This window comes from Acomys minous, assembly GCF_964271855.1.
Source record: "Acomys minous genome assembly, chromosome: 8".
In the NCBI taxonomy this organism is placed as follows: Eukaryota; Metazoa; Chordata; class Mammalia; order Rodentia; family Muridae; genus Acomys; species Acomys minous.
Genome location: NC_140489.1, coordinates 38,581,825 through 38,604,441, shown reverse-complemented (window position 1 = coordinate 38,604,441; position 22,617 = coordinate 38,581,825). Strand labels below are relative to the sequence as shown.

The following is a 22,617-nucleotide window of genomic DNA, read 5'->3' as shown; positions in this document are numbered from 1 at the left end:
GAACAAGAGTTACCTATGGTTGTGAACAACCATGTGGGTATTGGGAACCGAACCTGGGTCCTCTGCAAGAACAAGTTGTGCTCTTTAACGCTGAGCCGTCTCTCCAGCCTGGGTGTTACTTTTATATAAACATTTTGATACTCTAAAATGTCTGAAAAGGAAAGTTTTAGGGTAGTCAAAGTAATTACCCATGTTCTTCAGTCATAAAGTGGAAATAAATACATGAAAAAAAGTGCTATAAACCAGTATTCAAACGGGAATTCTGATGATGCTGATTCAAAGACCCAAGGATTGGGAAGGAGCCCTTGGGTTTATCACAAGCAGGAAAGCCATGCAGTGGCCCTCTTGATACATTCTGTACTGTGTGACCTCACAGCCTTTATTTTTTCTTCGCAGCCTGAAGAGTTACGGGAGATCATTGAGAAGACGAGAGAGATGGAACAGAACAACGGCCACTACTTTGACACTGCAATTGTCAATTCAGACCTTGATAAAGCCTACCAGGAACTGCTTAGGCTCATCAACAAACTGGATACTGAGCCTCAGTGGGTGCCATCCACCTGGCTAAGGTGAAGGAAATGGCTATCTTCTTCTGTGTCATCATGTTGGATTTATTTGGCAAACCACCAAGAAGATGGCCTCAATGCTGAGAATAAGGTAGAAGGCAGCACTGTAAGCTGCTGACCTGTATGTAGATCTCTTAAGCTAGTGGGAAAGGTCCCGCAGGCAATTTGTACACAACACTCTCTACTCCTGCACATGGTTTTAGGGGACCTTGGCTTGTTTGGAGATTTAAAATGGAAACTCTCTTCAAAGCATTTCTGGTTTAACCTGATAAAACCTTTTGTTTTCTCCTTTTCCTCTTGGTCAGATGTCTATGAGGACACATGTATGTATATATATAATACTCCATTGTCTCACATAGTTATAAATATTAACATTATTTAACATTTAACTTAAATGAAGTCATTGGATTATTGGGAGAAGGGGATGTGCTTCTGTACACTGGGAATAACAGTATTTTCTTAAACTGATTTAGTCATCAGAAATACTTCTCTTAAAAAGGAAAAGAAAAAAGTGCCACTTTAGTTTCAAACAGCTTCTTAAGTTTAAAATAATTTGTTGTGTATTTTCATTCTGAAAAACATCCCATCAGAAATACCAGCTTTGCTGGGCATGGCTGCACACATCTTTATCCTAGCATTAGGGAAACAGAGGCAAGCAGATCTCTTAAGTTCGAGGCCAGCCTGGTCTACAGAACTAGTTCCTGAATAGCCAGGGTACACAGAGAAACCCTGTCTCAAAAAACCAAAAATAAAGAAATAACATGTTTTTAGCTCAGACTTTGTGGATGAGAATGCACATTCAGCAGCCTCTAGTGTAGTTGTAAGATGCTGACATTTTTAAAGATAGAATTTTCTGAATTATTTTACTAAATTGTCGTAATTTGATAGCCTTGATTCCTTGCTGTGATACAAGAGTTCATATCAACTATGTTGACCATTAAAATGCCTTCCTTATGATGCAGATAGTTTTTATATCAGTGGAGGACATAACACATTTGTCAGTTTCTGCATTTTTATATCTGAGCACAATTATATCCATGACTGCGCTATGTATGTAGATAGGTATCAAACTGGAATTAGCTGTACTGCCATATTAATACTTAATAGATTAATAGTTGTGTTCGGCATTGGAATAAAATTTTATACACACACACACACACACACTGAGGAAATACCATGACAACTGACTTTGAGATCAAAAGGAAGACCTAAAAGTTATTGAGCATTTGAGAGAAAGACATTGGAGGAGAGGTTTATTAAGCATGTACAGACAAGTTTTTCTCCTAACAAGGTCTTTCTTGTGACCAGACTATGACAGCTTGGTAAATCTTAAATGTTGACACTAATGGGATTTTTGTACTGTCTATATAGCCATAGCTTTAAATTTTGGTGTCTACATATCCGCATGGAAAGTTAACTTGTAGTCTTCTCAAGCCTTTAAGGAAAGTGTCATGTGTGACAACCAACCTCAAATGTGAATGTCTTGATTTTATGTAACTACCGCATTTCATGTTCCCAAAGCTAAACACTGGAATGATACTGACTTGTCACTTAGCACAAGCAGTTGTTAATGTCTTGTCAGTGCCCTTTATGTGTCTGATTTCTCTTCTAGATAATCTTACTGGGATAAATGTAGAGTTTGTAATGTCTTTTATGTTCAGTTTTGCATGGCTTTTGTAGTTGTCTGGCAAGTGTGTCTATTAGAAATATTTTCAAAGTAATTTTCCTTAGGAATAAAGGAACATTCTTGGGTTGAGGGAAGGAATGCTATACAGCCTCAAGTCTGAACACTCCCAGTTTACAGCAGGAAAAAAAAATGTAAGGTCCACACCCTTGTCAGCATTGAAGGTAAATTACCTAGCACCTACAAGACTGAACTTTTTTCAGTTTTTTTTCTCCTCAGGAATGAAAGGTAGTCTATGGTCAGTAGAGGTCTGTGACCTACGTCCTGACCTGCTGAGACTCAGTGCACACCTGTTCAAGGCTGGCCTGAGGGCCTGAGTTACCTGAGACTTTGTCGCCAAAAAAAAAAAAAAAAAAAAAAAAGAAGAAGAAGAAAGGATTTGAGTATTAGGTTTGAGTAAAGTCTTAAGTAGTGTCAGCGCCACTGGTGACAGTAGGTCTGTGCTAGCAAAACTCACCCACATGAACTTCACAGGCAGAGCCTATCCTTAGGCGCATGCCATGCCACCATGCATACTTTTAGACTGAGAGTCTCAAGGGCAGTGAGATGCTAGAATTTCATTAACTTGTAAGTAATGATAGGAGAGTATATATCCTGAACTTTGTAAATCCTAATGGTTATGAATGTACTAATGCTCAACACAGCCCCTCAACAGAATGGAAGTTAAGCTACGCTAACTAAAGAAAAAGAGCCTTGTTACATACATACAGCCATTAAGACCAGTTCCGTTTCCTTTCCCTCTGTGTTCTGATTGGAAACTGCGGTGCCAGTGAAGTCTTAGCCACTTAAGAGAAATGATACTGTGGCTGGATGGGAACATGGCTCAGCTGGTGGAGCACTGCGGAGCACGCACGCAGCCCAGGCTAGGTCCCCAGCAGTGCAGAAGGCCAGCACGGGCCTCATGGCTGTCATCCCAACACTTGGAAAGTGGAAGCAGAAGGATCAGCAGCTCAAGGTTCCTGACAGCTGCATGAGACCCTGCCTCAAAATCAAAGTGGACAATACCAGCTAATGTCCTCGGGAAATCCAAACAAGGAAGTACTTTCAGATCTTAGTATTTTCATACATCAGAACAAATAGAATGTTTGGATTATTTTCTTTTTCTCATGGCCCAAGGAGTAAATATTGATAAGGAATGATTTGAATGTAATTTTTGTGAATGTGTGGAAAATATAAACCAGGGATTTATACTTAATGAAGGTAATCACTCTGACATTTGTTGTTGATCTCCCTTTGTACTGTTTTGTTTCTGCACTCATTATTTTGAGATGTCATACTGTACAATGTATTGTAAAAAATAAAAAAGTAAAACTATATTTCTAATTGTAAAAGCCACTGGATACTTTTTTGTTTGTTTGTTTTTGGTTTTTTGTTGTTTTGTTTTGTTTTTTGTTTTTGTTTTTCGAGACAAGGTCTCTCTGTGTTAGCCTTGGCTGTCCTGGACTCACTTTGTAGACCAGGCTGGCCTCCAACTCACAGCGATCCGCCCGCCTCTGCCTCCCGAGTGCTGGGATTAAAGGCATGCGCCACCACGCCCGGCACTTTTTTTTTATTATTATGTTTATAACCAGGGTTTCTATACAGACTACTCCCCATCAGGGGCTTGTCAGGAGCAAACTTCTGGAATCTGAGTGTAATTATCGGTCCTGTGTCCCTTTTTTCTTCTTCCCAGTCCTGTTTGTTTATTGGTTGGAACAAACAAACTTTTGTTGTTGTTTTTGTTTGAGACAGGGCTTCTCTACATAGCCCTGACTCGCCTCGAACTCACAGAGATCCACCTGCCTCTGCTTCCCAAGTGTTGGGATTAAAGACATGCACCACCACCCTAGCCTTTAAGCTAAAAATATTGAAAATAGCCAACTTAAAGCTGCAAACACAAAACTTTTCAGAGGGGAGAGGAATATAATAGGCAAATTCTTCTTAGGGCAGCCAGGGATTTGATATGAGTTGTTGTTGGCACTTACTTCACTTCTCCACTGCTTATCTCACAGAGTCACACTGTAAAGTCTTAGCTATGTATCTGCAACCTGACTTACTCCAGCTTTCTTTTCTATCCCTGGTCTATCTACCCACTTTGGATCTGCTCACTCCCAGCCAAACCCAACAATATTTACCCACTATTTAATCCTGGCCTTTTAATGTGAAGCCATAAAGTCACCTAAAGTTTTAGATGGGTGTGTGCCTACAATCCCAGCACTTAGGAGGCCGAAGCAGAAAGATGCTGAGCTCCAGACAACCCTGGAACATAAGACAACCTTACCTCAATAGGAAATTGTCTGCAAATCTATGGACAGTTTAAGCAAGCCCTGGAAGTACCAGTTTTACTGAGGCTACCAAGTGTCTTTGGTGCAATGCTTTCAAGTAAATGAACTTCCACAATAAATGAATAAACAAATATAAGCCTAAATATGGCTCTCTACCCCTATCTTCAAACCAGAGGCAGTGCCTAGTGCTCAAGGATTATGCCTCTGAAATCAAGATTCACTTGACTTGGACTCCTTCCACCTATGCTATTTGGCCTGTATAAGTTCTGCAATCTCTCCATATGCACAACTGAAATGGTACAGTTTACACCTCACCAAGGCACTGGGAAGTTAAGTGATAAACATTTTCTCCTATGGACCACATCTGGGTTCCTATAAATCAGCTCCTCTGAGACAGGCTCCCTATCTTGCTCCTTAATACCTAGAATTTTAAATATGGGAAGGACAGGAAGGATAAAAAGGATGTAGGCTGGGGGATACTGAAGGGTTTGCCAGAACCCACATGGTAATGCATGCTTAGAATTTATCCACACTGGAGCACAGAGACGGATCCCTGTGGCTTGTCAGCCTGCTAGTCTAGCCTATTTGGCAAGCTCCAAGCCAGAGAGACTCTCAAAAAACACAAGTAGACATGTCCTAAGGAATAGTGTCCTCTGGCCTCCATGCATATGTGAACATGAACACGCACACACCGAAACCAACAAGCTAGGTGAGTATGCCTTTATGCTCAGTGAGATGGCTCGGCAGATGAAGGGGCCTGCCCCAAGTCCCACGACTTGAGTTCCATCCTGGGACCCACAGGGTGATAGAAAAAATTGACTTACCTGAGCTGCTCAGTGACCTGTGGGGCTAGCATTCCTCTTACCTCTCCACACAGACATTTTTATAAAACTTAAGTTTGACTACTGAACTTAAATTCTGGATTCACCATCACCACTTTGGAGCTTTAAAGTAAAAGCAATCATTCAAGCTCCTTTGTGTCTCACAGTTTTACTCCATGGAATGAGCTAAACACATATTTTAGTCTGGGGATGTGACTTAAGGTAAATGCTTATTTATTTAGCATGAGGCCCTGGGTCTGCTCCCTAGTACCTCTTTTAAAAAACTTACATGGTTATTTTGAAAACAAACATAAAAATCAGTAAGTGCCTGGAAAACACTCCTAAATGTTTATAAAATCATTTAGTATCTTTATTGTGGTAACAGTTGGTCAGATTACATTAATGCTAATGTGGCTTTCATAACTAAGAATTATGTTGTGCCCAGTCAAGCCCAGAAAGTGCAGAACTGGCTGCATTAAAGTCTGAGTAATCATAAATAATCATGCCAAGTTAAACAAGACAGCATACTGCTATTGCTTCTACAAGAGCAAAAAGTTAGCTGGTTTTTCCAAAGTAGGAAATAGTGTTGGTCTTAGACTAGGAGGGAAGTGTTAAGAAGCCCATGAGTTCCAGCGGTCATTTAGTAATAGCCCAAAATACAGTAACTCTCTCAGAGAAAGCCTAGTATAGCACACTTGAGAAGGAGAGTAAGAACGCGGCTCTTACCTACATGCCTGGGGAAAGCTGTGCGTGACAATAAGGTCACTGATCTGGGCATAAGGACATAGTCACTATTCTGAACTGATTCCCAAAAAGAAGAAGCGACATGTTTTTAAATCATTTTACTCTGTTCAGAAGTCACACTTAAATGGGCAGAACTGCTTCCATTACACACACTTATCGTGCAAAGGAAAATAGGTGTTGAGCGGAGGAGTCCACAGGAACACGGTGGCTGCGCGGCCAGACAACAGTGCCAAGGTTTGCAAGTCGGTAGGAAGGAAGGAAGGCTGCTCACAGCAGTTGGCCAAGACCATGAATGTTTAAGTATTTCCTTAAGTTTTAAACGGACCAGTCAAACTACTGTAAATAAAACCATAAGTCACTTTCACAGAGGATGTTCTGCAAGTTGCTGGGCGGGTTTTACAAATCTCATTCAACTGTGGTAAGTGGTTGCTGAGTTAGGATGCAGGAGAAAGTCTCACAGGGCACCCTGATAAACCCACAGCCAGGGGGATTTTATGCCAAAATAAATATCCACACATACCAACCCTACACACGTGAGTTAAAATGGAGCTGGTGCTGGGCTGAGGGGAGCAGAGAGGACAGCTACTCAAACAGCAGGTCCTCGTCCTTCTCTTCAGCCAGCAGGTTGGCAGGCTCCGTCACCTCTCCAGCTGCTCTCCGCCGCTCCAAGTCCTTCTCGAATTTTTCTTTGATAATCTTTTTCTTCTCCTGTATTTTCTTTAACCTGCAAGAAGGGTACTTTCTGAGTGCCACTGCAGTACAAAGGGACTTGAGTGTCTTCAGGCTCTGTAACTAGCCAATAAACATCAGGAAACTAGTATCTGACTCTCGTTTTCATTAATTTAAAACATCCTAAAATGTATGCAGGAAAACACCTATTAATATCGGATTGCAGACACCCTACCCTACATTAAGTAAAACTTGAAATCCATCTGTAATGCAACAGATTTTGAGCATTGTTTTTAATTTTATTTTTTGAATCACTACAACCCTAACCATGAACGATAACTACAATTCTACGCCGCACGGAGAGGCCTCAAGACCAGCAGCTTCCCTGAACAGTCCTCTTACCCACCCTGCACTTCTGCGAACTCGGAGCGCGGCCCTTTTGTTCACTATTCACCCACACTGTCCACCCTCATGTTGTCCCACAGGTGGTTACTTCTCACCCCTTACTGTGCTGATTCTCTGGCGCCGTGACTCAGCAGTTGGGACACCTGCACGTACTGAGCGTGCGATTCTGCTTGCCCCATGGCTGCTCCAGTCCAGCTTCTTGTCTCGAGCTTTATGTAAGAGATTCCCAACCCAATCACTCTTCTGTTTTAAAGAATAATCTTACTAGTTTTTCTGAAAGGCATAAATTTTTGGAGCTGCCATGTTTGATGTATGTGTAAAACATGACACTGATCCTCACAGCCTCTGGGAATACCACAGTCCCTCTCTATTCAGGGAACACATTACAAGAACTGCAGATCTGAAACCATGTTTGCACAGTATGCTTTTCATGCATGGTCAGCCCCTTGTAGCTAACTTTTTATCTATATACTAAGACAAATGTGGTATTCATTTGAAAATTTAGTAAAAGATTAACAATTATTTCCTTAAGTCAAAAATTTACACCTCTTTCCTTAAAGGAAACACACAGCCCCACTCTAACACTACAACAGCCGACAGCTGCTCTGGTAAGAGACAGATACCCATGACTGATGGCAGACAGTGTACAGGTTGTGTATGTTAGACACAAGGATGCTTCACCTGATGGACAGCACAGGACCTTGATGGCTCATGCCACAGAGAAGAGCATACAGCTGAAAACCCACATATTAGGTCTATAATTTTCCATTTAACATTTTTGGACTGCAGTTAACCACAGTATACTGCAATGGAAACCCAAGTTTCAGGTAACGGGGACTACTTCTGTAATTTCTTCTTTCAGTCCTCCTTTCTCCGTGTATATTCTAGTGTAACCCAGGCTGGCCTTAAGCTTACAGTCTTGCCTTCTGAACTCTGGAATTGTAAGCAAGTGCCACATACCCAATGTTTGTTTCTTACTTTTTTAAAAGGTTTATTTATTTATTTATTATGTATACAGTGCTCTACCTGCATGTACACCTGCAGGCCAGAAGAGGGCAACCGATCACATTACAGATTGTCGAGAGCCACCATGTCGTTGCTGGGAATTGAACTCAGGACCTCCGGAAGAGCAGTCAGTGCTCTCAAACTCTGAGCCATCTCTCCAGCCCTCTTACTTTTTATTTAACAGAATAAAATACCAACTGTGAAGCCAGGTGGTGGTGACACATACCTTCAATCCCAGCATTCACGAGGCAGAGGCAGGCGGATCTCTGTGAGTTTGAAGTCAGCCTGGTCTACAAATCAAGTCCAGGACAGCCAGTACTCCTGTTACACAGAGAAACCCTGTCTTGAAAACCCGAGAGAGAGAGAGAGAGAGAGAGAGAGAGAGAGAGAGAGAGAGAGAGAGAGAGAATAACCAACTATGGTTATTCAAAAGACCATATTAGTCACTGAGCAACAAACTGAAACTGTAGCATATGGAAGACAAAACAAAAAATAGCAAGTGCTAGTTTCAACAAACCTATAGAATTCTTCTCGTTCTCTCTCATCCAGCTCTGTGATGATGTAGGCAAGGGTGCGTTCAATCCGGGGGATGATGACTAGAGTTTAAACACACACGTGAGAACTTCAGTGCCCTTTCAGAAGATTATTGAATAGTACTTATTATTCTCTAACTGTAGAATTAATGTACACTTAATGCAGAGAACTTGGAAAACAAAAATGAGATGTAATCCAGCCAAGTAAAATTACCTTGCAAATATCTGGTATGTGCCCTTCCAGGGTCTTTCCTATGTACAGACACCATATTGGGGCAAACAGGATCCAGCACTAGACTCTACTGAAGAGGTAACAGTAAGCCACAGACGTCACCTTAACAGACACTGGAGCCATGGTAAATGCTGTGACCTTGCTGTGTGCCATTCGGCTCTGTTTTACATACAGTGTTCCTATTCTAGAATGCGAGCTCCCTAAAGCTGAAAACTATGAACCTTACCCATTTCGGGTTTTTGGAGGAAGTTCAATGAAATAAAGAATGACACTAAACAGCAGACAAGAAATGTGTTCCAGAATAGAATACCTGCCCAGCCTGTGCTAAAGCACTACCAATAATGTGCCCATAAATACTTCAGATGAGAGTAGTCCTATTGGGGCACCAGCTGAAGGAAGGTCTTCGCTTCAGTCTTTGCTCCTTTCTTACCTAAAGCTGAATAAACTGAGTTCTTCTGCCAAAAACACGATTAATATGGTTGTATTCTTAAAATAGTGTAATGAAAAAACAGAAAAGAAATGTAGGGAAAAAAAAAAAAGAAAGAAAGAAAGAGATGTAGCAAAATGAGACAATAGCCTAAAAGAGATTTAAAGATAGATGCTTACAATGGACAGGACATTCTCCACAGTTATGTGGAGAGCGGGGACTGACCCTGACATGAACTCTAGTGCCCCATATTTGACCACCTCCCCTTGGTGGGGAGGCCTGGTGGCACTCAGAGAAAGAATAAGCAGGCTACCAAGATGAGACTTGATAGCCTATGACCATATAGTGGGGAGGAGGTCCCCCTCGGTCATAGACCTAGGGGAGGGGAATAGGGTGAAAGTGGGAGAGAGGGAGGATACAAGTGATGGGATAACAATTGAGTTGTAATCTGATTAAATTAATTAAATAAAAATAAAAATCAATAAAAAAAAGATAGATGCTTAATGTGTTATTTTAAAAAAAAAAAAGATATCACTCAGGCAATAGACAGGACCTAAGAAAGCCCTAAGAAGGCTCATGATTCATAGAATTTCTGCTCTAGTAACTGCATGAGCGACCAGAGGTTGGAGCATTCAGTGGCCTGGCCTCTCTCAGGATACACCTATGTATGTTTGTACTGTGGACACATTTCTCTCTCCACTGTGGCAGAGGCAGGTCTTACCTTTCAGTCTGATGTGCTGGGCCTGAGCCCTAACAGCTGCCTAACAAGCTGGCAGGGAGGGGCAAGGAAAGGAACAAAGCGCCTCCCAGCAGCTTTGACTCACCATGTTCAATGGCATTTACACGCCTGTTGGTTATCTTAATGGCTTCATCCAGAGTAACAAAGGAAGTCTACAATGAAAGGACAAATTAATAACAAGAACACGTCTCCATCATCAGTCATGTCTGTTCACTTGGCTCCACTCAGACTGTACTTGTAGAAACATTTGGGAACCCAAAAGAAAACGAAATTCTGTTCAGCCTGCTTAAGAAAGTGAAACTTCACCAGATTTCTGCAGAACTGTGCTGTTTCCCCTGGGTGTATACGAACTGCCCTCATGTCACACTTGCATTAAGTCGAGCTGCACCACTACACATGCATTGCAGTAAGAAGCAAAGACAAGCAAGCAGAAGCCACCCGTCCAGAACTCAGGTCACTGGGCTGGTTTCCCACAGGAGTGCCCCACGTGACTGTCAGAAGGCACTCTGCTGTGACGCACCTGCAGGGAAGCCAGTTCCACCAGCAGTTCCACGGCTTTGGCATAATTCCTCTTCAGTTTAGCCAGCTGCTCCCCACCTCTGGCTAAACCAGTCAGTTCATAGCCTGAAAGAGCCAGTCAGACAACATTTTTCATTAGAGAGTAAAAAATCCTCTGTGAATTCCCAAAAGGAAGACATTCAGAATTGTAACAAACATGGAAAGGCAAATGCATTAGCTTCTGTTACATGCCAATGGCAAACACAAAATGCCCATTCCTGCTCACATGAACAAGTGTCACCTCAACCAACAGGGCACCAGTGACAGACCAAGGCAACAAGCCCACTTAGGCCTAGCTTGGCGAGCCGACGGCTTTCCTGGGCCTAGTTCATAGGGGCATGAGTTACTTAGAAGTATGATGACCCGGAAGGGCTCCTCTAGCATGGCTAGCGTCCTCACGGCTGCATGGCGGGGGCCCCACTTCAAGTCAGTCTTCAGTGCTCTAGATACTCTAGCACCTCTGAGACCATGTGCAGCTCGAGCAGGAACGCACGAGGGCGTGGCTAGAAGCTCAGCTAAGGACCTAAACACCCTCCCCTCTCCTCTCCTGAGGGAAGCTCAAGAAGACTGACCTTGAGGGTGTCCTTCAGGTCACACAGCTTCTGTGGTTGAGATGGTAATCACTGCTGCTTTGTAAAATTGTGTTTTTACAAGGCTACTAGAGCGACCATAAGGAAAGCATTAAGTGTGTGTAGGCAGGGCTGGAATCCAGCACTAAACACATGCTAGACAGGCCTCTCCCTCAGAGCTACATTACCAGCCCTAGAGGGGAAACTTAACCACGGGCCAGGCTTGATGAAGTAGCTACTAGTGGCCGATGCCATTAGAACAAGGAAACATTCTGTGAGCCACAATTACTGACCTGCACAATTCAATGAGCAAGTTCGTGAACCAATGAGATGGAAGTGTCAGAAGAAAGAATATTTTTATGTGGGAAAAAGCTAATTACTTCATTTAGAGAAGTACAAACGAATGTTACTTATCCTCACAAATGCTGCCAAATTAGGAAAGGAACAATTCTTTTGGACGGGGGGTTCGAGACAGGGTTTCTCTGTGTAGCCTTGGCTGCCCTGGACTTACTCTGTAGACCAGGCTGGCCTCGAACTCACAGCAATCCGCCTGCCTCTGCCTCTCTAGCACTGGGATTAAAGGCGTGCGCCACCATGACCGGCTGGAAGGAACAATTCTAAAAAACTTGGAGTAAGCTAAAAGTATCTAGAAAGACTCAGCATTCAGAATGTAAGGTCTTACTCTGCTTTTCAAAGACACAAACCAGAAATGGAAAACAGTCCATGGTGAGTGTCCAGGCAGTGACCTGGTAAAGGCAAAGCCTCCCATTTTTAAACAGCAAATGACTACCAACCGTACTTCTCAGGCTTCAATCCTGTATCCTACGACATCCACACTTACTGTCAGCTCCTTCGTGGTAATGCTCAAACACTGGTAGGGTAACACCTGCAAAGTGAAGACAATGAAGACACGCATGTGGAGTCACACGCTGGGCTGGAGGCACTTTTTCTTTTCTTCAATAGGCAGACAATGTAGCCCAGACAGGCTGCTCTTCTTTTTAAAGACAAGCTCTCACTCTATAGGCCAGGCTGGCCTGGAACTTAAGAGATCAGTCGGTCTCTGCCTCTTTTTTTTTTTTTAAGATTTATTTATTATATATACAGTGCTCTGCCTGCAAATACACCTGTAGGCTGGAAGAGGGCATCATATCATATTACAGATGGTTGTGAACTACCATGTGGTTGCTGGGAATTGAACTCAGGACTTTTGGAAGAGCAGGTGGCGCTATTAAACACTGAGCCATCTCTCCTGCCTCCTTAAAGAGGTGCTGCTTTCTAACCAAGAGATTGTTTAGAACTGTAAATGGTTTCAAGTCATTATTTAAGTCTTCTCAAGAGTTTGCTTCTATTCAAATATCAAATTATCCCAAGTATTAAGCATGCTGGTTGCAAAGGCCTTAACCTGCCATCAGGTTGCTCTAATTTAAGAGACTGAAACATTAAGAAGTTGTCATGCAACTAATTAACTGTAAAATGCCTTTACCCTCCAAGGATCTCAGGGTGGTTAGTTACCTGCTACATTGTCTTTCTTGGCTCGGATCTTCACTTGGGCTTTATTTACATTTTGGATAACTGTTGTGCTGAGAAAAAAAATAACAACAACAACTTAGTCTTATTTGAATAAATAAATCTACAGAGACCCACTGAATAGTCTCATCACTGAAACCAGGAGTAAGAAGTTGCAGTATGTATTGGTAATCATCTTTATTCCAGAAAAGAAAACTTAGCAGAGCCAGTAGAGGCCCTCAGAGAGCAGAGAACAAGCGACAGCTACGTCAATGGCTAGAGGACAACCAAGTTAGTGTATATGGATGTCTTGTGTTTTCAGTGAGTGGATATGTGACTCAGGGGGTGTATTCCTAGCAGAAAACTTTTTTTCCTTCTAGATTTGCTGCCCAACTTGTGAAATCATCCAACTCACCATCTTTTACCAGAAAAAGTACTTCCTCTTAACCACATATACTACACTACTATGGGCAGGAGAGATGACTCAGCAGTTAATGGCACTCACTGCTCTTCCAGGGAATCCAGGCTGAATTCCCAGCACCCACATGGCAGCTCACAACTGTCTGTAACTCCAAGATCTGACACCCGCACATAGACATACATGCAGGCAAAACACCAATGCGCATAAAATAAAGGTAAATAATTTTATTTAAAAACTTTGAAAAATACAATACTAATGTTCCCCTCTGCTGAAGAAGAACAACTGATTATATTGCTCTACTAGCACCAGCGAGCAGTGAGACCTGCCACTCAACTGGCCTCACAGCCCTCAGGTGTAAGGCTTTCACGGCGGGAAAAGCTCCTACAGTAGAGAGGGCCCATGTCATTGCACAAGAAAACTAACAAGGTGAGGAAACAACTTCTACCTCTGTCCCAACTAGCTGTGTCCTCTCAGGGACACGTTTACTTAAAGTGGGGGAAACCACTTATCTGCCTCACAGGGTTACTAAGAGACTCATGAGGGAATAAACTAGTATAATCCACTTACAAACCAGTATGCATGCTTATGTGATAAAAGCCATAAAGGTCTCAATTTTAAATAATGTATCCTAGAAACAAAAATACATGTGCATGTAATTGCTCAGTCATCCCCTCAGATTTCAAAAATCTAGCACTCAAAGATCAAGCACTAAGAGAAAAGGTTAATAAACTGTTATATTTGTTTATAGAAATAAATATATAACTATAAGTATTTAAATGTAATTATAAATGTACATTTATTTACATAAACTTATATACATTAAGATATCTTAAGAGTACAAACCTGTGAAAACAGGGAAAATGTTGAAGAAACAATGTTAAATGAAAATGGTCTTCAAAATGTCAAGTATTCTGTACTTGGCACTTATTAAAAAAGAAACATTAACAGGCAATGAATGGGTTTAAGGTTATGATGTTAAAAGTATTCCTATATCCTTTGTCTTTAATGTTTATACATTTTTAATTAAATTGTTATAAAATTATAAACTTAAAATACTGGGTTGGTTTTTTTTCAAAGTCATCTTACCTGAAGTCCCCTGCTGTGAATTTGGCCTCGGCCAATGAAAAGGCAGCTTCTCTCATTACTTCACCCATCAGCATTTTAGTCTGAGAAAGCATAAGCCAACAACAGGATCAAGATCTTACAGAAAAGTCATACTACAATTAGTTTCTTTAATAACCATCAGTGTTTTATGCTAAATATAAAGTATCAGCATCAAAAACTGATTTGATAATGAGAAAACTCAAATTCTGAACAGTTTTGGTCTTGGTCTGATAAAGTTATAAAACCATGAGCTTGAAAATTAAAATAAATTCACTGACAAACAGAAAACTGACAATAGCAATGTTTACTTATTCTTGAATAAGTACATGCTGATTTGCTCAAATTAATCTTCTAAATTCAATTAAGAGTCCAAAACCTCACTGGCACACCAACTGGACTGCAGCTAGAATGTAATGTTTGGAAAAGCCAATACTTTTTTTTAAGAGAAGAGAAACTGGGTCATACGGGAAGAAAATTAGCTAAATAAATAATACAAATCTGTTAAAATGAGGAAATATATCTGCTGTGGCAACAGAGTATTCAAAAACAAGCCCAGGTCTATATGAGAAGACATTACAATAAAAGGCCATTCAATTGTCCATCTGTTCACAAAATGACAAATTTCTGCCTTAAAACATTCCACCACAAAAAGACCCCGCCTTAAAAAAGAGACCAACACACTCAACAGGAGAATATGTTCTTCTCCTCTCCCTGTGCTCGCACATGCGTGTGTGTGCGCGCGCCCTCTCTCTCTCTCTCTCCCCCACTCCTCTGTGTGTGTGTGCTCTCCCCCTCCCCCCCGCCGCCTCTGTGTGTGTGTGAGAGAGAGAGAAGAGAGAGAGAGGGGGGTGGGGAAGGGAGGGAGGTGTAGAAGGACATTGGATGTCCTGATCTATGACTCTCCACTTACTTGTCTGAGACAGCGTCTCGCATTGACACTGTAGCTAGGCTGGCAGCCAGAAAGCTCCAGTGATCATCTGATCACACCCACCTCTACCCATCCACCCTGGAGTTACGGTTCATGAGACCATGCCGAGCTTTTTATATGGGTTGGTTCTAGGCATTTGAACAAGACCTCCGGCCTCTTTGGGCACTTGCATTCACATGCACATATCCACATATAGATACACACATATACACATAATTTCAAACAATAAAAGTTTTGAAATTTCAAAAGTGTTTGAAAACAGCACTGTAAGTAGGGTGTGGTGGCATACACCTGTGAACTTGGCACTTAAAAGGTACCGAAAACAAAAGATTGTAAACCAACTACAATCATTCGGATTAGTAAATTCAGAGGACTGCTTAAGCCCATAAATTCATAGGAAATTGAGCAAAAAAAGAATCTAAATAAAAAAATAGCTATAAAATAACAATACAGTATTTTCTTAGGCCCTTGAAGCCTTTCTAAGCTTTATATAACTTAGATATATCAGGAGTCCCAGCACTGGAACACTAAAGCAGGAGGCCTGTGGTAAAGGCTAGGCTGTACGTGAGACTTGTCTAACAGAGGGGAGGATGGGAGGCAGAGGGCTAAGCTTTGTGTTTAGCAAAATAAAAATATAAGTATTTTTAGTTGTTCTACTTATTTATTTTAATTCACAAGCAGGGGTGTTTCAGTGGCAGAGCACTTGCCTAGTGTATGAATGTCCCTGGGCTTGAATCTAAGAAAGTCAAGAGACATTTCAATTGTCCTTTAATTTACAGATATGAAGAAAGTACTTTTAGTGTTTTATATATTTACCAGAATGTATAATGACCTTTTTCAAATGAAAAGAAATTCCCCAAGTGAACCAAATTACCAATGACCGTGAAAAACTGCATAAGCTCACACAGGAACTGAAAACAGCACAAGCTGAAGACAACTTCAGCACAAGAGACCGGCAGCAACTAGAAACAGCACTAATGCTCAGTTACGAAGGAGCTAAGAAAACAAGCAAGCCCTCTTGTACATCACTTGATAAGAATATAAGTTCATATTAAATCTTCGCAGTTACCTATAAAAAACTTCAATGACTATATCCCTGGAAGAAGACTGTGAAATTACTTTCTGGAAAAATGTATATAAAAGAGTTTAAGCATTTCCTCCTCCCAAGGCACTGTTAAGACTAAACATTGGACAACATCCACATCAAGAGAACACCATACATGTTCTATACATACATGTACTATAAAAAATAGGAAGCTAGCCAGGCGTGGTGGTGTATACCTTTAATCCCAGCACTGGAGGGTTGGGGGAGGCAGAGGCAGGCGGATCTATATTGCTGCGAGTTCGAGGCCAGCTTGGTCTACAAAAGCAAGGTCCAGGATAGCCAAGGACTGTTACACAGAGAAACTCTATCTCGAAAAACCTAAAAAAAGAAAAGACAAGAAAATAGGAAAAGCGGGGCATGGTGGCGCACACCTTTAATCCCAGGAGGCAGAGGCAGAGGCAGATCACTATGAGTTCGAGCCCAGCCTGGCCTACAAAGCAAGTCCAGGACAGCCAGGGCTAAACCGAGAAACCCTGTATAAAAAAAAAAAAAGAAAAGAAAAAAAAGAAAGAAAGACAGATTTATGTACTGATATATAAAGCTGTCTGTGTTGTGTCATGAAGTAGGGGAAAAGACAAAATTAAAAAATACTACAGGATTTAATACTACTGTTATCTTAAAAATGCAGGTATATGCACATAATACTCTGGGTCTGTCAGCTTTACAAAGACTGGGATCACCTGAAGACCTCCTAGATCTTGACCCCCAGAACCCATGTAAAAGCCAGAAGGGCTGGGCACGGTGGTGCACATCTTTAATTCCAGTACTCAGGAAGTAGAAGCAGGCAGCTCTGAGTTAAAGGTCAGCCTGGTCTAACATAAAGGCGTTCTAGGCCAGCCAGAATTATATAGTGAGACCCTGCCCCAGGGGGAAAAAAAGGGGGGGGGGGAGGGCAGGCGCAGCGGCACACATCTGTGATCCTACCACGCCTTTGGTGAGAGGCTAGGCGGAGCTAGAAGAATCATCTAGCCGGCCAGTCCGAAGTACACAAATCAGCAGCAAACATGCGGCAACAACCAACCCCTGCAAGCTATCATCTGACCCACACATGTACTGTGGCATGTGCATACACACATATAAGCTACAAGAAACAAAATCACATTTGGAAAGTATCAAAAACTAACTCAGAGAAATGAGAGATGAGAATGCTGGTGGCAAGAAGAGACCTAGCAAAAGAAGCCTGAGCTTTGAAAATGATTCTGCATGACTTATACACTATCCTGTATAATTCATCTACCATTTACCAAAAATAAAAAACAAAAAACCCCTGAACAGAGCCTACTATGTGCTGGCACTATCTCAGGCACTGGAAATAGAACACTAAGAAGACCAAGCCCTTACTCTCTGGGTAGTAAATCCATCAAACAAGAGAAGGCCATGTAGTCTGTAGCAGCATAAGAATCAACTGAGGAAAGCTCATCACCATTGAGAGATCAGCAGCAGCCTCTCTGAAGAGATCAGAAGGACCAGGGAAACCAGTTAAAAAGAGTCCTAGGGAGGCAGACATGGTATCTTATGCTATAATCTCAGCACTGAGGGACTGTGGCAGAAAAAACCACCGTGAGTTCAAGACCATCCTGGCCTACAGAGTAAGGCCTATCTCAACTTAGAAAAGATTAAGGCAAAAGCAGTTTAGTGATAGAAAACACAATGAAAAGGGCCTGGGGGATGGAGAGATGGCTCAGAGGTTAAGAACACTGTCTGCTCTTCCAGAGGTCCTGAGTTCAATTCCCAGCAACCTCATGGTGGCTCACACCTATCTGTACTGGGATCTGGTGCCCTCTTCTGGCATATAGACGTACATGCAGTCAGAATACTGTATAAATAAATAAATAAATAAATAAATCTTTAAAAAAAAAAAAAAAAAGGAAAGGGCCTGGAAGAGGACACTAGACGAGCACGCCACATGAGGTACAGAGGCAGGCTTGATACAGATAAAATCAAGTGGCTCTGTAGGCATGAGGACAGGCTTTATAATGAACTCTCTGAAACTTAAGTTGCCATGTGTACATATACCTACATAGTATACAGTACACAGTACACAATAGGCCTGTGTATTACACCTGTTATAGACGTATTAATATTCTTGAAAGGAGAAAAGTTGATTTAAATACCAGAAACATTAGGAAGCATTATTTACTTCAGTGCTAAGGTGTGTATTTAGCATATTTGAGGCCCTATCTTCAATCCTGTGGGGGAGAGTGGGAGAGGGAGAGGGAAAGGGAGGGAAAGGGGGACAGAAGGAAATAGAGGAAGGAAAAATTTAAGTGCCAAAGGCCATACTTGATTTTCCTTAAATATACACATTAAATAGGATCCATGTTCTAAGCAAAGTTTATTTTACCTCTATTATCTTCTTCAGGATCTGTCTAAACCGAAGAGTTAAGGCATCAGACTTCTTCTTCAGGAGATTTCGACCAGTCTGTGCTCCTTTTAATCGAGCCTTCATGATGGTCTGTGCCCTACAAAATCAAACACATTATTGTCACCACTTAAAAGACACAAAAAATACCTCTACAGCAGATTTATATCCTGTCTTTATAAGAAGGAAGAAGTGAGTGCATTCATGTAGGTGCAAAAAACAGGCCTGCAAAGGACTCACAGAAACTAGAAATGGCTTTCTTTGGGAAATGAGGCTTGGGGAAAACACGAGCTTACCTTTTAACTGCTACAGTTTTGGTACATTCTACACTTTATCCACAATGATGTGTTATATTTATATTACTGGCATGGCATTAAAGTGCTTTCCAGTCATAAATCAGGATCTTATTATCACTGGAGGACAAGCAGGCAGGAATTTGAACCAGACTTGACTCCAGTGACTTGCCCAAGACTCTAAAGAAGGCTCAAACCTAGGTGCACTGAACCCCAATTCCACACAGCCTCCCCTGAAAATGTTCCATCTGGCAGGCAGTTAGCAGTGGGTGACTGCAGTGACCGGCCTCACCAGAGGGCTAATCCAGGGAAGCTTGTTTAGTTTCCAGCCCAAATAAGAGCTAGCCATACCAATGTGTACACTGAACAGTTTGCACTGTTGACACTACATACCAGAATTAAGACTCAAAAGACTGGGTGAGGGGCTGGGAAGCTGATTCAGCGTGTAAGAGCACTCGCTTTCAAGCATAAGGATCCAGGACCCAGGCAGGAAGCCAGGCACGTCTGCATGTACCTGTAACCCCAGCTTTGGTGGGCAGAGACAGGCAGGTCCTGACTACAAGCTTCCAGTTCCCTGAGAGACTGTGTCAGGCAAAGCAATAGAAAACACCAGATATCCTGTTCTGACCTCCACAAGCTCATGCACCAGCATACTTGCTGCAAAACACACAAACACACAGACACACAGACACACACACGCACACGCACACATGGAGGGGAGAGAGAGTTGGATAAAATTCAGGTTAATCCTAGCTTGCACTGCAGACTCCAACAGCTTGGAGCTCCTGGATGAACTGGTTGATCAAGTCCATTCTAGAGGTCTGTACCTCTGAGAATAAGGCGTTTCCAGTTACTGAGACTCAAGAGCAACTAGAGCGAGACACGGAGTGCTGAGCGCCTGTAATCCCAGCACGCGGGAGGTGAAGGCAGGAAGACCGGAGGCTGAAGGTCAGCCTGGGATATAGAATAGACTAGAGGTGACTTACCCAAACACTTACACGTGTTTAATTGAGCCAGGGTCTTACGTATCCCAGGCTGGCTTTCAACTCCTGATCCTGCCTAACCCTCCTGAGTGCTGTGCTTCAGGCACGGGCCACCACACCAGTTCATGTGGTACTAGTGACTGAAAGCCGGGCACTGTGCGTGTGAACCACGTCCTTAGGCCTTTGGGGCCTCCTTTGCTTCCACCTAAATTTGTTTCATTTTCTCTGGTGCTAGGTGAACGGAAGCAACATCGCACAGGACAACAGCACCACATGAATGAAGTTGTGAAAACAAAATCAGTGCTGTGGGGACTAGGCTGAGGCTGTTAAACCAGTTCTTTTCTGTTTCAGAGCTGCTCAGCCCTACAGAAAGAAAAAAATGAAAACAAAGAAAGAAGAAGTTTGACCTTCAGCTAAAACAGTGACTTTGTCTCCAGCTGAGTCAAAGGCATCTGACTGCATGACTACATGACTGCCAAGCTTTTGGGGAAATATTTACTTCCTACCCTGACTCCTCTCAACCAGCAAGCTGAGTGCTCTCCACTAACAGTTTCACCTTTACAAACCTATCATTTTTCTTGAGAAGCCCATTTTCACCTCCTAGTCTTAAATTAAAAGCTCCAAGGTAAAAATAAACACACATCAGCATTATGAACAGTGATTAAGTATGGCTAGACGTTATTTACAACAGTGAGACCACTGACGGCAAGGCAAGACGCTGAGCTCCATTCTGGATCATGAAGACATGCCTGGGCATTTTAAAGAAAATGAAAAGGACTCAGAATAAGAAAAGAGAGCATCAGAAAGGGTTGGTGAGCCCGGCTGTGGTTGTGTCAGCTGTGTCTGCCTGCTGACAGCTACAGAAGTTAGGATTCCAGCCTCCCATAGACACAAGAGACACAGAGACCCAGTCCTTCCTGATGATCACTTTTCAAAGAAGGGTTCTCTCAGGTCCCTGATGAGTTATATAAGCTATATATTCAATTGAAACCCTTTTTAATACATGTTCTGTGGGAGAGAGGTCTGGGGTCAATCAATCAGGTGTTCACTAAAACAATTATTTAATTCTCCTGCCGGCTTTGAGTTTTATTTATTTCAGGCAGACATGGTTATTTTTACTTTTAGGTGCTGGGGATTCAACCCAGGGCCATGTGTATGCCAGGCAAGAGTTAGGCCACTCAGTGGCATTAGAGTTGGGGGTTGGGGAGAAACTGGGGTCACCCTAGGGGCATAGCCTTACATGCTGAGTTTTGAGGCTATCCTAGCGTAGTAATGATCTTTTATCTGTTTCCCAGGCATTGCATTTATCCACAACTAGCCCATTTGTACACTTAATATAATCTGCCATTTCAAAGTGGTATGAAGGTTAAAAGGGATTGGTTGGTCTGGGTTGTTTTTTTTTTTTTATTAAAACGCTTTAATCCATTCAGAATTACACACACCTTGGCAGAGACAGAAATTCGCTCTAGGGTTTAAGTGTAACTATTTAAAGAGTCTTCAGAGTCTGTGAGGAAAAAAGCATAGGATATGGAAAACAATACAGTAACACACACACCTAAAACCGGCTCCCAAAACCAGACCACAATGAAAAGACTAAATATCGTAGTAAAAACTGATTTCCTTCTTCAGGGACAATAGAAGCGCACACAAATAAAAATAATCTTTACTTTCCACAAGTCGTTACTTGATCTGAGAACACTTCAGCTTTTCCTTTACAAATGTGATGTCCAGGCAACTGGACAGATCCCAAGGCGAGGGTTCAAGGAACTTGTGGGTGGGTGGACATTTTACACATTAAAAAGATGCCTCCTTCATCTAGGAGGCAGCCCATAGATGGGTGGGAGCGAGAAAGATCCCACCAAACAAATGTCCTCGTGACAACGTCATGAGTGACACTGCTAGAGGCTTAAAAAAAAAACCAAAAAACAGAGTGCAATTATCACGAGGCTGAAGAAACCTCAGAAGCGCAGAGATATCTTCCCCACGGCAGGTGACATCCGACGGGATCCAAGACTGAAAAATCTACAGCTGCGCTGGGACGACTCATCCAACGCCACTTTGGCTGCTATGTGCTTCCCATCCCGTAACTTCCCGTCTGGAGAGCTTTGGTCTAACCACCTTATTAGCGTCTCCGAAGCGTCACCCCTCACAAGCACTGATGAGCCCAGTGAGGCAGAGATGGCGACTGCCCAGTTATGTAAACTCCCTGTGTGGCTCAGAGGGTGTGTGGAATGAATGAGTGAAGACATCGGACTTGCAAAAAAAGCCAGCAGGCGCACCCCTTTTCCTTTGCCCTGGACCCGTTTTCTCCAGCCTGTGCTCTCCGCAGGAACAGGTGTGGGGGGACAGTAAGGAAGCCAAGCTCTAAACGCAGGGAAAGACCCTGGGGAAAGCTCAGGAGCGGCCCAGAAAGGAACCCCGCTGGTGGCCAAGGGTACGCAGGGATGCGCCCCGGGAAGATGTGCCTGAACCTGGCACCGCTTGTCCTAATTCTTTCACTTACATTCGCGAAGGGAAGATTTCAATCCGGTCTTTGCCCGACATGTTGACGGTGACTGTTCCGCTCGGGCCCCCAGCCGGGCAATCGGAACGGCAACACCTCCAGAACTGGGGACCACAGGGCCTTCCTCCAGGAGGGGGTCAGCTGACTGTGTCACTTGACCCCTGGCGTTGCTAAGAGGCTACAGGGGAAACTGGTT

General features: G+C 42.6%; 2 protein-coding genes across 14 annotated transcripts in view; one reads left to right on the top strand and one right to left on the bottom strand.

Moving 5' to 3' along the window:
* Positions 1-3,590, top strand: part of PALS1 (protein associated with LIN7 1, MAGUK p55 family member) — an 87,505-nt gene extending 83,915 nt beyond the window's left edge. For all 13 annotated transcript variants that reach the window (XM_084792860.1, XM_084792865.1, XM_084792868.1 and 10 more), the window contains one exon: positions 397-3,590. In XM_084792860.1, the coding sequence (XP_084648986.1) occupies positions 397-573 (177 nt within the window). In that variant the 3' untranslated portion in view covers positions 574-3,590. The remainder of the gene's footprint in view (positions 1-396) is intronic.
* Positions 3,591-6,162: 2,572 nt separating this feature from the next.
* Positions 6,163-22,602, bottom strand: ATP6V1D (ATPase H+ transporting V1 subunit D). Its single transcript, XM_084792881.1, has 9 exons — positions 22,422-22,602; positions 18,625-18,742; positions 14,230-14,309; positions 12,729-12,796; positions 12,058-12,102; positions 10,610-10,713; positions 10,175-10,241; positions 8,676-8,754; positions 6,163-6,803 (listed from the first exon to the last, which is right to left on the bottom strand). The coding sequence occupies exons 1-9, from the start codon at positions 22,460-22,462 to the stop codon at positions 6,662-6,664; spliced, it is 744 nt and encodes a 247-aa protein (XP_084649007.1). The 5' UTR covers positions 22,463-22,602; the 3' UTR covers positions 6,163-6,661.
* Positions 22,603-22,617: the final 15 nt, after the last annotated feature.